The sequence below is a fragment of the Dicentrarchus labrax genome, unplaced genomic scaffold (assembly GCF_905237075.1).
Source record: "Dicentrarchus labrax unplaced genomic scaffold, dlabrax2021, whole genome shotgun sequence".
In the NCBI taxonomy this organism is placed as follows: domain Eukaryota; kingdom Metazoa; phylum Chordata; class Actinopteri; family Moronidae; genus Dicentrarchus; species Dicentrarchus labrax.
In genome coordinates this window covers 12,432,916-12,448,125 of record NW_026136724.1, presented here as the reverse complement: position 1 = coordinate 12,448,125, position 15,210 = coordinate 12,432,916, and the positions used below count along the sequence as shown (strand labels likewise).

General features: G+C 41.6%; 1 protein-coding gene across 3 annotated transcripts in view; it reads right to left on the bottom strand.

Annotated features, from left to right (window-relative positions):
• LOC127359175 (protein PHTF2) overlaps positions 1-15,210 on the bottom strand; it is a 44,101-nt gene that overhangs the window by 3,061 nt on the left and 25,830 nt on the right. Inside the window, exons 4-20 of one of the 3 annotated variants that reach the window (XM_051393013.1) lie at positions 14,554-14,610; positions 9,068-9,137; positions 8,330-8,488; positions 7,370-7,535; positions 5,129-5,290; positions 3,598-3,826; positions 3,324-3,470; positions 3,052-3,208; positions 2,847-2,935; positions 2,474-2,602; positions 2,297-2,382; positions 2,005-2,197; positions 1,779-1,910; positions 1,521-1,607; positions 528-683; positions 350-445; positions 129-254 (exon numbers count right to left, since the gene is read on the bottom strand). In XM_051393013.1, coding sequence (XP_051248973.1) covers positions 129-254; positions 350-445; positions 528-683; positions 1,521-1,607; positions 1,779-1,910; positions 2,005-2,197; positions 2,297-2,382; positions 2,474-2,602; positions 2,847-2,935; positions 3,052-3,208; positions 3,324-3,470; positions 3,598-3,826; positions 5,129-5,290; positions 7,370-7,535; positions 8,330-8,488; positions 9,068-9,137; positions 14,554-14,610 — 2,241 coding nt within the window. The remainder of the gene's footprint in view (positions 1-128; positions 255-349; positions 446-527; positions 684-1,520; positions 1,608-1,778; positions 1,911-2,004; positions 2,198-2,296; positions 2,383-2,473; positions 2,603-2,846; positions 2,936-3,051; positions 3,209-3,323; positions 3,471-3,597; positions 3,827-5,128; positions 5,291-7,369; positions 7,536-8,329; positions 8,489-9,067; positions 9,138-14,553; positions 14,611-15,210) is intronic. The other 2 variants (XM_051393014.1, XM_051393015.1) reach the window with 2 other exon arrangements.

Sequence of the window (15,210 nt, the reverse complement as noted above, 5' to 3'; positions counted from 1 at the left end):
ACCCTGCAACTAATCTTCTACCGATGTAGAAAGTAACCCGAACCTCAATTATCCTACACACTGGACCTTTTAAGTAGCCTTTCAAGCTAATAAAGCAAACATACAACAGCAAAATAAAACCCACTCACCTTCAGGTTAAATCCTAAAAGGTCAGATATGACCCCCGACACGGCGGACAGGATGACCACCTGGGTGATGTTGTAGAGCAGAGGGTTCATAGTCAGACCGTACAACCTGAAAGGAGTGTCTAACTCCTGGAGAGAGGAAGGGAGGGATAAAAGGGTTGTTAAGATTATAGGGAATATTTAAGAAACAGCTGGTGCAGGTATTTGGAGCAAAAAGACGGCACCTTGAGTAGTTTGGTAGCCAGTTTTAAGACGTTGTTGACCAGTGTCAGCTCCTCTTTCTTGTTTGGCTTCTTCTCCATCTTCAGATACAGGTTGATCTGTGAAACACACAATGGATCAATATCTGTGTCTGAAGGCATGTGGTGGTGTGGTTATGCATGTTATTGTTTCTGCGTGTACCTGTTCAGTGAGCAGTATGGAGGTGTTGCTGTACTTCTTGCTGGTCTCGGAGCCCAGAGTGACGAACCTGAGCAGGAACAGGGACAGACTGGAGCACCAGACCACCAGTTCCCAGTTGTAATGACACTCCAGGAACGTTTCATGGACGTGCAGCAACTGGAGGAAGAGAGGCAAGTACATTAACAGCCCATTTTATTTTAGTAGGGAAATGTATTTTCTTTAATCTGAGGACTTTCTGAAGAACTTAAAGCCACTATGTGTAGAAATTGAAAATATCTGATTTTGGCGCCTCCCACTGTTGATGCAGGACACTGAGCTGGCCAAAAAAATAGACCTTGGATCTTGAGACAGTCTGTTTTGGGTTAACTGGTTCTGACGTGATTCTGGTGTTCTGTCAAGAAAACCCTATGTAACCCATGTTGTGTAGAGTCTAATCAGAGTGTTTATTCATCATGTAGCCACGCTGTCACCCCTCAACACACAACTATAAATCCAGCTCGAGTCAGTTCATTTTAAAAAAAAGGGCATTTACATGTGAAAACACGTCCACACTAAGACCATAAGTCAGCAGCAAACATCTGTTTCTCAGCCAGTTGCCACCAGATGTTGTCAGCAATACCTGGATGATGATGATGGATATCAAGGTATAACCTGATACCCTTTTCACAGCAGCCATTTAGACATGAAATAGTAGGGTAAACACAGGTGTTACCAATGATAATGATTAGGTTCTGTTCTCTTTAGTGTAGCGGTGCCTTTCCAGTGAGCCAACATCCACAGTAGCAACCTGAATTAGTATCATCGGTAACACCTGTGTTTACCGTCTCTAGCGGTCGGGTAGAATTCATAGAACAATGTTTAATTTCAGCTAATCTCATAATGTGTGTATTGTTACGTACTATTTCCTGTAAACCAGGAACTCCCAAGAATACCAGTTTAATGTGTAGAGCCCATGTAAATTACCATGTGAAACCTGTGGTTAACAGACGTTACCTGGGCACAGCAGATGAAGACGACGGACAGAGTGAGCAGGAAGGCAGACGACACGATCACATCCACTGAACGCTGAGGACCCCGTCTCTGCAAACGCATCGGTACAGAATTTCATTCAGTTCTGGTGTCTACACATTTCTTTCACTACAGCTGTGTCCAACTCCCAAATGAACAAATACATTCATAAATAAATGCAATTCCTCTTAATTTACTATTAATCAAGTCCAAAAATTTCCCTGCACATCATCAGTGTGGTACCTTGAGGTAGGAGCGTAGCGACAACCACATCTTGATGTTCTGAACTTTCTTCAGTCTAAAATGAGGGACTTCAGACTTCCTGGCTCTGCGGGCTGAAGTCAGGTGACCAAACAGCTTGGCAAACAGTAGCCTCTGAAACGCACACGTGAACATTAATTGATAAAAACGAAACTTTGGTGCAAAAACTCTCTCGCAGCTTCACCAGTTCAGAATGTCACTGTCTCACCTGTTTGTAGGTCCTCTCTGCTACGCTGAGCAGGAAGAAGAAGAGCCATATAAGGCAAACGCGCACCAGGAAGCTGAGTGTCACCATGGTGATGACCATGACATCTGAGCCAGACCCGCCTCCCAGCGCCACAGACAGCAGCTCATTGGCTGAGAGCGTGGTCAGCTGATCCAAGTCACGGTACTGAGCCAGCCTGCGGGAAATAAAACACCACCAACATCCATGTTATGTTTTTTTTTTTTGAGATTAACGCAGATGAAATAACTTCACATATCGAGAGGAGTTACGTTACCTGTACGCAAAAGGTGTGAGGCCGAGTGTCACTGAAACCAGGTTCCCAAAGACCTGGTAACCAATACCAGGAGTGTAGAGATTCACCTGTGTGGGGAGGCACAGAAAGACATCATGAGCTCTTTCATCCTCCTCTGATAAGCTGGTAAAACATCAACGTGTTCCTTCATTTACTCACTCTGTTCATGATCATGCCGCTGATCTCCAGGACGGACATGTCTGCCTTCTTACAGTCGTTTCCCTCCCACACTATGGCGCTCACTCTCTCCAGACCGGGGTTGGAGCTGTGCAGCCAGGGAACGTGACCCTGAGAGGACAAAACGTACATCAGACATTACATCCACTTCATCTGCGGCGAGCAATTAACATCATACAGCTAAAATATGTTCCGAGGCTTCAGAGAGTTTGTTTTGGGCCCAAATGGCTCTTTTGATAGTAAAGGTTGCTGATCCCTGAACTAGACATCTAAAAACATTTCAATCAAATAAAGCCCAGTTCTTATTTAGAGTCCTATAAATATTCAGAGGTCTTATGTAAGAGGGTTTACAGACCTGATGGAAAGGGTCGTCTCTGTATTCTTTTTTAGCAGGAGGACAGACAGGCGTCGCTCCTCCTTCTCCTTCTGTAAAGAAAAGATTATCTATGAAGAGGGACATTAAAATGTTTTAGCAGGTATATCAGAAGCATTCAAACAAACAACTTTTTTGTGTTCATAATTTTTTTATCTTCTCTTCTAAGCTAATCTCTTCCTCTGACCTGTTTCTGAGGTACAGGACGATCTGCACTCGGCACAGTGCAGGAAGTCTTCCCACATCAAGTCCTCTGTCTCCGACTCGTGTCGAGTGCTCTCGGAGTCCTGAGTCCTCAGACTGGAACATCTGGAGCTGCAGCTGGTGCCGGACTTGGGGACGTCCTGACAGACAGAAGAGAGGATTGTTATTTTATGGAAAATATGAAATGACATCTATTTTCTGACATGAATTAAACTGTTTAAGTTAACATGTTGTCTTCTGTGTGTTCCTGTGTACCTCAACAGCGTAGTGTTTCTTGTAGTGGTGTGTACTCTTGCGGTTTCTGAGCGTACAGTCACTGTTCATTCTTTCAACTCCCCTGCGGAGGGTGCTGTAGGATGCTTCAGGGTCCTCCTCACTGGACGCCTCATCTGATGCTGGCTCCTAAAAGACAAAATAAAAATAAAACACACATTAGCCAAATCCTGCAGAGACAGACATTTTGTGTGTCTGTCAAGTGCCGATGTAAATAATCAACAACTGTTTAACCATCTAAGGTTTGATTAATCACCTTATTGCCGCTCGCCAGAATCAGTCCCGTGCTGTGGGGTGTGTGAGCGTGTGCGGGCTGGCCGTGAGAGTTCCAGCACACCTCGTCAGCCCTGTTCAGCGAATCACATTGCTGCTCGTGGAGCTGCAGACCCTCCTCGCTGCTGCGATTGGTCACCCGGCCGTCCAGCGACACGTAGCCGTTGTCCGTCTCTGTCGACTTGTCGATGGACAGCTTGGACTTCTTAGATCTGAAGGAGGATGCAAAGGAAGAAAAAGAGGGAAGAAGGGTAGAAGAAAAGGCGAGATTGATAGAAAGAGAGACATGTATAGATGGACAGATCAAGACAGACAGACATTAGATAAAAGACACAGCAGGGTGGTGAGTTCACCAGTAATGAAGTTAAGTCTCAGAAGCAGACATGCAGTGAGATAAATCACACTAATAAGGATGCATTCAGCACAACACTGTGGAACATTCATACAAAATGAACGCAAAATGAACGAAGATAATGAGAGAAACACTGGATAAGTTAATAAATGAATGAAAATGAAATAAGGGATAAAAAGCACTGAGCATTCAGTACTGTAACTTTAATATCTCAAAGCTAGTGTAATTGGTGATATCAGCTGCAGCAATATTAGATTTTCTCAGTAAGTAATTAAAAAGTCTCACAAATTGGAATTTTAAACATTAAAAAAGGTAAACAAGTGAGTAAATTTAGAGGTTTCATAAATTAATCACTGAGAAAAATGAACTCACTCGGTGCTGAAGTGAGCGTGGCAGATAATCAATAGACGAAGCAACCAAATCAAGAGTTATTCAGTGCTCAGAAACGTTCCACACTGTTGCGGTCTGCTGAAAGCTGGTCAAAGTAGAAGCTTGGGGAGAATTAGCCGGTTCAAAAAACAGTCTAGTAGACTTTAAGTCAATATTTAGCTTGTGAAACTGTCAAATACGCCCCGTACTTCTTTTGAACCGAGCATGGTCAGCAAGTCATGCGCATCAAAAAATCAGCTGCAAAATCCCTCCGATACCAAAGACTGCTCTCGTTGGTTACATTTTGGTCGCTCAGGAATCAACAGCCGGCCATACACCGGCTGTCCTAAATGTCGACAGTAAAGGATTAAGAAATTAACTAGCAGGTCAGAACAAGGTTTTCTCCCATTAGTACTGCAGAAAGAAACTGGTTCCCTCCATGGTTTTCTGGGAAGATTAAAACTAACAACAGGAGAGGAAGTGATGTTGCAGCTGAAGAAGCTCAGGTTAGGTCTGAGGCCAAGCTGGGATTCAGTATTTGACTTGGTGTTTCAGATCAAAATATAAATTAGTGACATGCACTATGTTTATTTACTGGTTGGACACATCACTTTGTAATTTGATGAAATTCCAGATTGTGAATTTACTAGTTTGACCATAAAAATGATTTTATTCTAACTAAAACTGGATAAAAAAAGAATAACTTTGACGTGGGTCATTTGTCGAACTGAATCCCAGCTCCGTCTTTTTTACATCATCTCGTTTTAGGAAGATGGGAAATGAAAATACACACCCAGCTTTACAGATATCATGCCAGAAATCTTGGAAGAGAGCGCCCAGGCTGTATGTGGTGCTGGCTGAGTGGGAGTGTGGCGCCCCCTCCTGTGTGTTATCGGTAGTGCTAGACCCGTCACCTTCCCTATGCACCTCCATCTGAGATGCCTTCCTCAACTTCCTTCAGTTTGGAAAGAATAGAGGGGTGGAGAGAGACTTAGAGAGGACACTATGAAGAAACTACAGCAGTGTGTCCACCGGGAACCTGGCTGCATTTTCACAATGTGAGAGGACTTTTTTTTTTTTTAAATCAGGTATTGCCAGTAAAAAAAGATGTAACCTTTACAGAAACTAGAGTTTTAAAGAGCAAAGCACTGATGCAGCAACTGGTTCCCGAAACTCAGGCACCCGTTGGACACAGAGGCTGATACAGTTAAAAAGGCAAATTCCACTAAAATCCCCTTTTAGATTGTTATTCTGCAAAAGTGGATTTTTTTTTATAAAAATAAGATCATAGGTGATTGAAACAGTTTTTTTTATGTCATATTGATTCATATAAAAGGACATCAAATTATTTAAAAAAAAATAAATAACACTTAATTATGCCCATGTTTTAAAAAAGGCTTTCAAAACTTAATTATAAACAATGTCCCGATTTTAAGACATTTTCACCCTACATCCTTTCTTCCTTTTGTGAAGGGCTTTCAGTTCATTGTCTACTTTTGCAGAATATTAACATAAAAGTTAGATTTAGCAGAATTGCTCCATAAAGATTTGGTTATTAATAAAAGGACACAGAGGAGAGGTGAAGGACAGGACTCTTTGTCTTTTGGCTTTCAAATTAAAAAGGCAGTATAAACAGGATGTTCATAAAGGCTTTCATCGATCACCGGTAAAAAAAAAAATTAAAATAAAATAAAAACCACAATTGCTGGTTTTGAATCAGAGCATTGAAATGGCAAATGTGAAAATAAACGCTGCTACTGTTACATGTAAATTTGGTTTGTGACCTCAAGGTAGGTAAACAAATAGCACTCAGATTTTCCTTTTTTAAAAAGTCAAATAGGCTAATGACATATGAGTGAAATTTGGGACTGATTTCTCTTTTTGCCTATGAGATGAAATGTCTACGAGAGAGAGAGAAAGACAGGTAGAGAGAAATGTACAGAAACAAAATTGTGTAAAAGTACCCCTTTTCATGATTCTCCCTTATTTGTTCTTGAAGTGAGAGAGGACCCAGGTCGATTCAGCGAAGGAGCAAACACCCCAAACTCATAAACCTCCCCAAACCCTTTCCAAAACTGTGGCATGGTCCAATTTTCTTCCCAAGAGTGTGAAAATTGTCTTTACATAAGTTTAGAACCAGAAAACAGCAGCCACACACCGACAAGCTTTAAACCAACAGAGAGAAAATCACAAACTGCAAGTCTAGAAAACTGCAAAAAACACACCAAGTAAAGCGAGCTACTTTCTACTTTCACACACAATGAATCCCATTTGTGGTTAACCAGCCACATTAGTTTGATCATGGAGACACTTCCTTAAAACACTCCCATTATCAATCAAATGACTCGTCTAATTTTCCTGGTTTATATTTCCAATAAGGATCCACTTTGTTAACACCTCATTTCCTGCCTGGCAGGTGGTCAGAACATAATCTAGATACAATACAAAGGCTGTTTTTCAAGTGCTGGTCCTAATTCTTGCCCATAAAAGATCTTTTAAATAACAAAGAACTGTCAAAATGACCTACATTAAGAAAGATTTAAATACTAAATTGAGTCTGAGAAGAGTCTGATGGGTGTTGATGTTGACAGAAACCTGTGGAAACTCTCTCCATGATAAACACGCTTCTGTTCAGTTTGATTTTTAGTGAAAGAAGCAAACACAGTGAGGACGAACGCAACAAAAGACTTATTCATTCATTAGTTTCCACAACTTTCTTCATCCCCTCTTGCTTCTTTTGCTTGTTATCTCCATTTTCCATCTTTATGTGTTCCAGATTCTTCCTTTTAACCAGAGGGACTTTCTGATATTTGAATGTTCTCTTTCATCTGCTGTGTGACTAATCTATTCATGCTCCTCTTCTTTTATCCTTTACTTGATCTTTCCTCCCTTCTTCTCCTCTCTCCAGCTCAATTCCTCTTTATTGTTATGCACTACTTTCCCTGGAAATGTTTCCTGTTTAATTATTTTTTTTTTTTCAGATCTCTCCCTCTCATATGTAGTATTTTAACCCTGTTTTTTTGCCCATCGTTACCTGCGTCTCTTCCCCCCGCTGCTGGAGGTGGGTTTTGGTGTCCTGGTGGAGACGATCTGACAGTGGACGGTGCCCAGCAGCAACATGAGCCAGATGGCTCCAAACACCTCTGTGGTCGGTATCCCATGAGTCTGAGGGATGCTCATGTACAGGACTGCTGCTGCCGCTGCGGGAGAGAGAGAATTTATTACAACATCACAAACAGAGACATTGAATGACAGTGTCAGAGAATAAAACAAACTCTGCAGCTTCGTGAGGTCAAAATGACATCTTCTTTAGGCTTGATGAAGATCCAACTTGGATCAAAACATCTGACTAATCACACACAAGTGTAACTGACCATTTCTTGTATTTAACACATATATAATTCTATGACAAATAAAGTCAAACATCTGGCTGCTGAAACAGGCTTAAAGTTGAGTGAATGTTGGACTGAAAGGTGTGTGCGAGTGTTTTGATGTGGTATGTGAAGGAAGTGAGCAGGAAGGGTGGAGGGTTGGAGCGAGAGATAAAAACAAATAAAAAAATAAAAACACTGTTTTCGTGAGGGCTGAAAAGGCCATCTTGATGTAGGTGGTGGAAAACACCATTCATTGGTCTTGAATGTGTTTGTGCAGCAAGTGTGTAGCTCTGTAGGCGTAAAACACCCGGGAGTACTCCGTGCTCGCAAGATGTATTTTAAGAAAAACAGCAGATCAGACACACAGTAGCAGCTGAACATCTTGTGATCTTTTCCATAAACATCCACTGAGGATCAGTTCAGCCTAGATAGCAGATCAATCAGTAAACGTTCAGGTGGCGCTGTGACTCGTCTCTAAAGTCTCATTAGACGCTATTAAAACTAGGAATTGTAGATATGAAATGAAGCATGATTTTGCAACTGTATGACCTGTATCTCATATTTAAGAAACAGATGTTGGTGCACAGTTTAGGCGTTTCCACCACAACACCGACACCTACCCTGCAGCAGATAGAGGGCCAGCAGTAAGAGGAAAATAGCTCTGGATGTGACCTGGATCCACCATCGATAAAAGAACGGGAAGAATACGACTCGGACGATGCCCTTCCTGGTCAGCGACGTCCATGGACTCTCTGGCTTGGCCTTGGCGAACGCCGAACCTGAGGAAGAAGAGAGTAAATACACACTCAGGTTAACGAGGGGAGCTAATTAAGGACTCCGCGGTGAGCATAAAAGCTCATCACCGGAGTCACATTAGAGCAGCGTGCTTATCCTCCCCCTTTCTGATGCTGGCAGATCTTTCTCTACTTCCCCTTCATCCTCCTCTTCCTGTGTATCTAATCTCTCCCTCCGTGTCTTTCTTGATTATCTATCCGTCTTCCTGTGCAACAATGAGGATAAATTTGACTGATCTGCTGAATAATTGAAAATGTGATGAATATGAGACAGATACGAAGAGATGAGAACGCAGATAGAGAGATGAAGACAGAAAGAACGAGGATTAGCGGTGACAGGAGGTTGGCACGCCGACGCCGACATCTCAGGTTTGTGTGTGTGCGTTTAATTTCGACGCCACCGCCGAGCAGACTGATGGTTTTAGTTTTAGCAGAAAGCCGTCTGGTATCTAATCTAATTAGCTTGATGGAAAGGAAGTTTAGACACAGACACAGACACACAGACACACAGACACACACACACACACACACACACACACACACACACACACACTTTGTTCTCACCTCTAACCAAGTCCACATCTATAAGGTCTGGTTTGACATGTCCTGTCTTCTTTGGCTTGTTTCTCAAGCCCTGCAGGGGGAGACAGAGAGACACAGAGTCAATAACAAAGAAAGAAGCAGAGGGAGAAAAGATCAAACATATTCACACACACATACACACACAAACACAGGAATGAAACTACAGGAAGCTTTTTGTGCACTTTATGCCTTCATAAACACACACACCCATTTAGTGTTTGAGGAGGCACACCGTGCGTTCAGGCTCACACTGCTACTGGATCTGTTCTACTCACATATACTAGATTCAGCCTGATCTTAAAAACAAATGTTGACTTTTGCTACTTGGCGTTCGTTAGAGAGTTCAGAGTATAAAAACAAAACAGCAAAATCATCCCTAAAGACCTGTAAACCAGCTGTGTCATTTAAAAACAGTGTGTTATAGTCGTCATTCATCCCTGTGAGGTTTGCTGTTAGAGCCTTTAAGTTGGTCGCTTGTGCAGTTTATGACCCTGGGAATAACGCTCCCCTGTGGCACGCTTGTTTCCTGTGCCCGCCAGCCACTTCCTCCTACAATGCATACACTTCATCTGTGTGTGTGTGTGTGTGTGTGTGTGTGTCTGCTCTGTCAGCTGTGATGTCAAACTGTATTGAAACTTTTTGTGACTGTACGACAGCCTTTCTGTGAGACTGACAACAGGTACAGTAAAGACAAACGAATAGTTAGAAGGTGTGTGTGTGTGTGAGTGGTGAAGTACAATAATGTCTACTATAGCGAGTTACTATAGTGAGCCCAACAATAGTTTGGTTTGAATGAGGTTTCTCATCAGTGACTGTGGACACACACACACACACACACACACACACACACACACACACACACACACACGTCATCACTCATGTGGTTCATCACATTTTATCCTGTTAGACGTTAATGTGCAATTTTGTCATAATTAGCGCATGAATTCTTGAGTTATGGCCGGTTTTGTGAGATCACAGTGACCTTGACCTTTGACCACTAAAATCTAAATCATCCTCGAGTCCAAGGGGACATTTGTGCCAAATTTGAATAAATGAGATATTGCGTTTACAAGAGTGGGATGGACTCACAACCAGAAAACATAATACCTCCGGCCACGGCTGTCAGCGGTGCAGAGGCATAAAAAAATAATACTCAGCTGAAGGTTTTCCTTATCAGTACACAAGAGTGGAAGTCCTTTTTGTAATTACCGCACATTTTAGGCGTGTGAGTCATATTCAACAGCACTGTGAAATGACACACAATGCTGTCCACTTCCACATCTGATTGGCTCAAGCTAATATTTACATACAGGCCAATGAAGTTCTGGGTTATCAGTCAATGGTCTGATAGAGAGACTTGATGGGGGCCCTTATCTTTAAACAGCACAACCAACGAGCTAATATGCTGTGTGTGTGTGTGTGTGTGTGTGTGTGTGTGTGCGTGCGTGCGTGCGTGCGTGCGTGTGTGTGTGAGAGAGAAACAGAGAAAACCTGAGAGAGTAGAAGAGCAGGACAGTGGTTTGTGTGTGTGTGTGTGTGTGTGTGTGTGTGTGTCCATGCAGGGCTAAAAGAAGCCGATCAATAGCTTCCTCTTGGCAGTAGATTTACCGCAGCAGTAAAGTCCTTCACAAACGTCTCGCCTGGCCATGGCTCTCTTATCTCTGTCCTATTTATACCCTCTTATCTTTATAAACTAGTTTCTCCTCCAGTTACAAGTTATCATATTGCCTCGGTGACTGATTGCTCCAACGTGTATGAATTCCACACATTCATTTAGCTGATTAATGCAAATTCTGAGGACCGTTTAAAAAACTCTCTGCTCTTTATATTCCTTATTAAAGGCTGCTTGTCGTGCTGCTTTTCATTTCTGCTTATTCTTCTGTTGTAATATTTGCTACACGCCTAAAATACAAATTTAATGTATTTTAACTGTAATTTGAACCAGAAAACCCAGAAGAATAGAGGTTCTGGCTTGCACCAGCAGGTGGCAACTGGGTTTCCTCTGCAGAGCTATACAGTGTTTTCCTTGTTACTGTGTCGTTTAGTTCAAAAGGTTCATTTCAAATATACTGCACAATCATTATTTTGTCTTTTATTACAGCAGAATTGATCGTGCAAGTACAAAAAACTATTCTAATGTAACATTTCTCGTCTTATTTGCTTTTGCAAAGTCAGAGATCAGATGTGAAACTAAATGAACCACTTTTAATCGACCATTTCTAGATCTATTTCAGATCCTGTTCCTGCTGATGTCCAGCTCACTGATCTTTAAACCGTTCTATTAGACATCAATTAAGCTTTTGTAGATTAAAACTGTCAGAAATTAAAGATATGAATCTACAGAGCTTGGTAGGGACATAAAGGAGCAGCTGTGCCTTCTCTTAATATGAACTATTTTGGCATCTGTGCTTTGTTTTAGAGAAGTAGTCGCTACTCGCTGCCACATCTGATTGCTAAAAACAGGACACATTTTACAGACAGCTGAGTTCCCCTAGATTAATGAGAACAATTTATATCAAATTTGTTATAAGTCTGTAAACGGTGTAATTAACACAGGGGTGAGGGGGTGACACATACCATGCCAAGATAAACTCTGCATTGTGTGGTGCAGCTATAGATTCTGGGAAACCAATTACTTGACAGATGAAGAACCAAGGTCGCAACAGTGTCTCTCTGTGTGTCTGTGTGTGTGTGTGTGTGTGTGTCTCTGTGTGTGGACTTTGAGCTCATTAAAAGAGAGTGACTCTCAGATCTCTGTTTACAGAAAGAAAAAAGGTACAGTAGGAGGGATGAAGGGAGGTATCATTAACTTAAAACAAATAAGGTAAATTAAAAACTAGACGTTATCCTGCCCTAAAAACACTGGAAGAAGCCTTATCAGGTCCTTAAACTGCAATTTGGGAACATTGTACATCAGAGAGTCTCATTAAATCCGAGAAGGGAGGAATGAGGTTGTCCTCTTTAAAAGGGTTAAAGGTGAGAGGTCATAGCAGACAGGTGAGGAGTAGTAATTACCACAGATCTGGACTAAGAGGGAGTCACTTAAAAAGGAATGTACTCACACAAGCACACATGCAAACAAACAATATTGTCCCATTAACCTCTAATTTGAACCCACAAAGGGAAAAAAAATGAAGCAAAGCAGAGGAGGTCTATAACTATAATGTATTCTGCTAAACAATCTGCATCCTAATAGAGCCAAACAATCATTAAATAATCGCCCTGGTCTCTACTGTAAAGTGGAACAGCGGCAGTTTTACACATCAAAGTCTGTTTACAGGCCTTGAAAAAGGTTGTACAAAGTCTTTCGTGGCTCCAGAGGCAGCTGATAAATCCCCTCGAGTGAGGGGTGGACAAGGAGGGATGTGTGAAATAACTAAATATATTTATATATTTTTAATTTATCCAACAATGTTTTATAAGTGCTACGCTAAATTGGTGGATAACTCTTTTACGAAGCTCTATGACAGAAAACTGAAATCCTCTTAAAAATGACCAATTCATACCAAAATGACAGTGAATCACTTGTGTTTCCGTGTCTGTTTTCTGCAGCGTCTCCACTTCTGACAACTTCCTCGTCAGTGGTTCAAACTGTTTACATATATCAGCTTTAAATATCGTAGCACTGTAGATTGCACGAAACCCCCCCCTCCAAAAAAGGATACAGTGACTTCCTGCATGCCTGGATTACACAATTATTCATTTTTATTTTCATTTTCTCTTTTTTACCTTCAATTTGAAGTACTGTAACTCATTTACTTTACTTATCCTACACTTTTGCATTTTATTTTGTTTTGGGCCTTGTTATAAAGGTTGTATTGTCTACTTATTTAGACAATTAACTAGGGATGTCCGATAATATCGGCCCTCCGATATTCACTAAAAAATGTAATATCGGGAATTATCGGTATCGGGTTTTTATAACTGATGTTTGTTCTGTAGGCTTCAGCATTTCCGGGCCTGCATGAACGCAGCATGGGACGTTTACCGGCGCGCGCTAGATGATGTACACCAACAACTACACGCTAGAGTGGTTGGTTGCCAACCGTGGCTAACAAGCAAACAATTATAACACAAAATAAGTGCAATGCACCTTAAATATTTTGCCCTGCTATGAGCTGTTCCTTAACCAAACTAACAATTGGCAGGAGTAATTTACATTAGATTGAAGTTGTTCTTTTATTTTGCACAGACAGTGTTTACATTTGGAAAGCCATGTTACATTTATGTATGCATGCAGTGGGGCATCACAATAAAATTAGGCAATTCCACAATAGGAGATATGTTATGATGTTACCTAACAGTTTTGGTGTAAAAAGGCCTGCATATATATCGGTATCGGAAATTGAGAGTTGGACAATATCGTAATATCGGCTATCGGCAGGAAAGCGAGCATCCCTACAATTAACATATGCTTTACATTGTAGTGTCCTTATAGGTTGTTTAGCACTGATAAAAAAAGAACCTGGCAGCTGATCATGAAAGATTCAACAGAATTAAACACAGACTGTGAAGGTTGTTGATTTGGAGCTGAATGAGAGTTACAACAGGAAGGAGAATGCAAATTTCTGTTAGGCTAGAAATGTACCACCTAACTTAAATTTGTCTTTTCCCAGAGGAACCCACAGCACAGACTGGTCACAGAAATGCCAATTTGACTCATTTTGTGTTTTTCTTTTGTACATTTTTTATCTGAGCTGGCTTTCAAGAAGTCTGTCATGACACAATTCTTTCAACCCAAAACTGTCTCATAAGAGTTAAAGACCCAAGTTTCAGACACACTGCCTTGGTGCCACTCTGATCACATGACTCATGCTAATCCAGCTGTGTCTTCACACCCCAAGCAACTCTGAGGGGGGCAGAGCTGCTCAGTTCCCTCATGTGTCTACTAGGAAGTGTTAGGAAACAACTTCTTCCTGGAGCCAATCGCGAAGCAGTGTTGCTACGGTGTGAATGCAGAGTGGGGTTAATAAACACACCGGGATTCAACATGGCAACTGAACTGAGCGATTAAAAACCAACCAATCACATTCTAGCAGTCTACAGCATGGGTGAGCAGACGTGCACTGTGGGACAACAAGAGGGACGTCCTCCCCCGCTGTGTACTCACCAGAGAAATAAACTGTAGAGAGGAGGAGAAAAAGACAAGCGGAGGAGAAGGGATGGAGGGTGGAGGTGAAGATGAAGAGAGGAGAGGATGGGCAGGTGACACCCAGCCAGGAGGGCAGAGAGGAAAGAGTTAAAAGAAAACACTGGAAAAGAACTGGCAGCATGGTGAGAGACAGTGAAAACAGAATAAAAAAGGAAGGAGAGAGAGGAAGATGGAGGAGTGAAAGTCAGAGAGAAGACAAACAAATACTTGACAAAGGGAGCCAAAAGAAAGATGATAAGAAGAGACACTCAGGAAAACAACAGTAAAAAAACAAAACATGGAGGTGTGGAGCAAACAAATAATGAATCAAACTCACCTTTATTTCTCGCTGCTCCACTGATTTCTCCCATATCTGTTGGTCATAGGCGCCAATCTGGGAAAACAAACAGATTAAGGATTAATGATGACATATGGAGCTACAGTAAACAGAAAGCAGGTACATGGGTGCCCTCCACGCATCGGCTTCTTAAGAAGGAGGAAGAGGAAGAATGGTCCGAACTGCAATAAAAAGGTTTTCTTCGACGCACTGAAAAGCTTCACTTCCCCTTAATGTCGTTCATAATGCTGAGCCACGACTACAATGGTTTTCTCTGGAAGGATCTTTCATGTTTACTAAACATTTAAAAATATAAACAATGTCACTTCATTGCTTTTTTCTCCTCCTGCCAGCTCCCCGTCATTTTCTGGGCAGCATCATTATTTAAACCCAGATTATGTCCCCCCCGTAACAACGCATTTAATAGTTCACGGATCGTCGTAGTTAGTGTTTTGTGTGGGAGTTTCTGAATTTTAAAGCTCTTGCTTCACAATCGGAGCTGTCATGATCTCATAAAACAAGTTTAACAACTGTGATCTGGATAAAGCATGGGTAGTAAAATGGATGGTGATGAACTTTTTCACCGTTGATTAAAAGCCTAAAGCCTTATTTTTTTAAAGCCTGAATTCTATAAAAACCCTGTGATTGACTTATTTA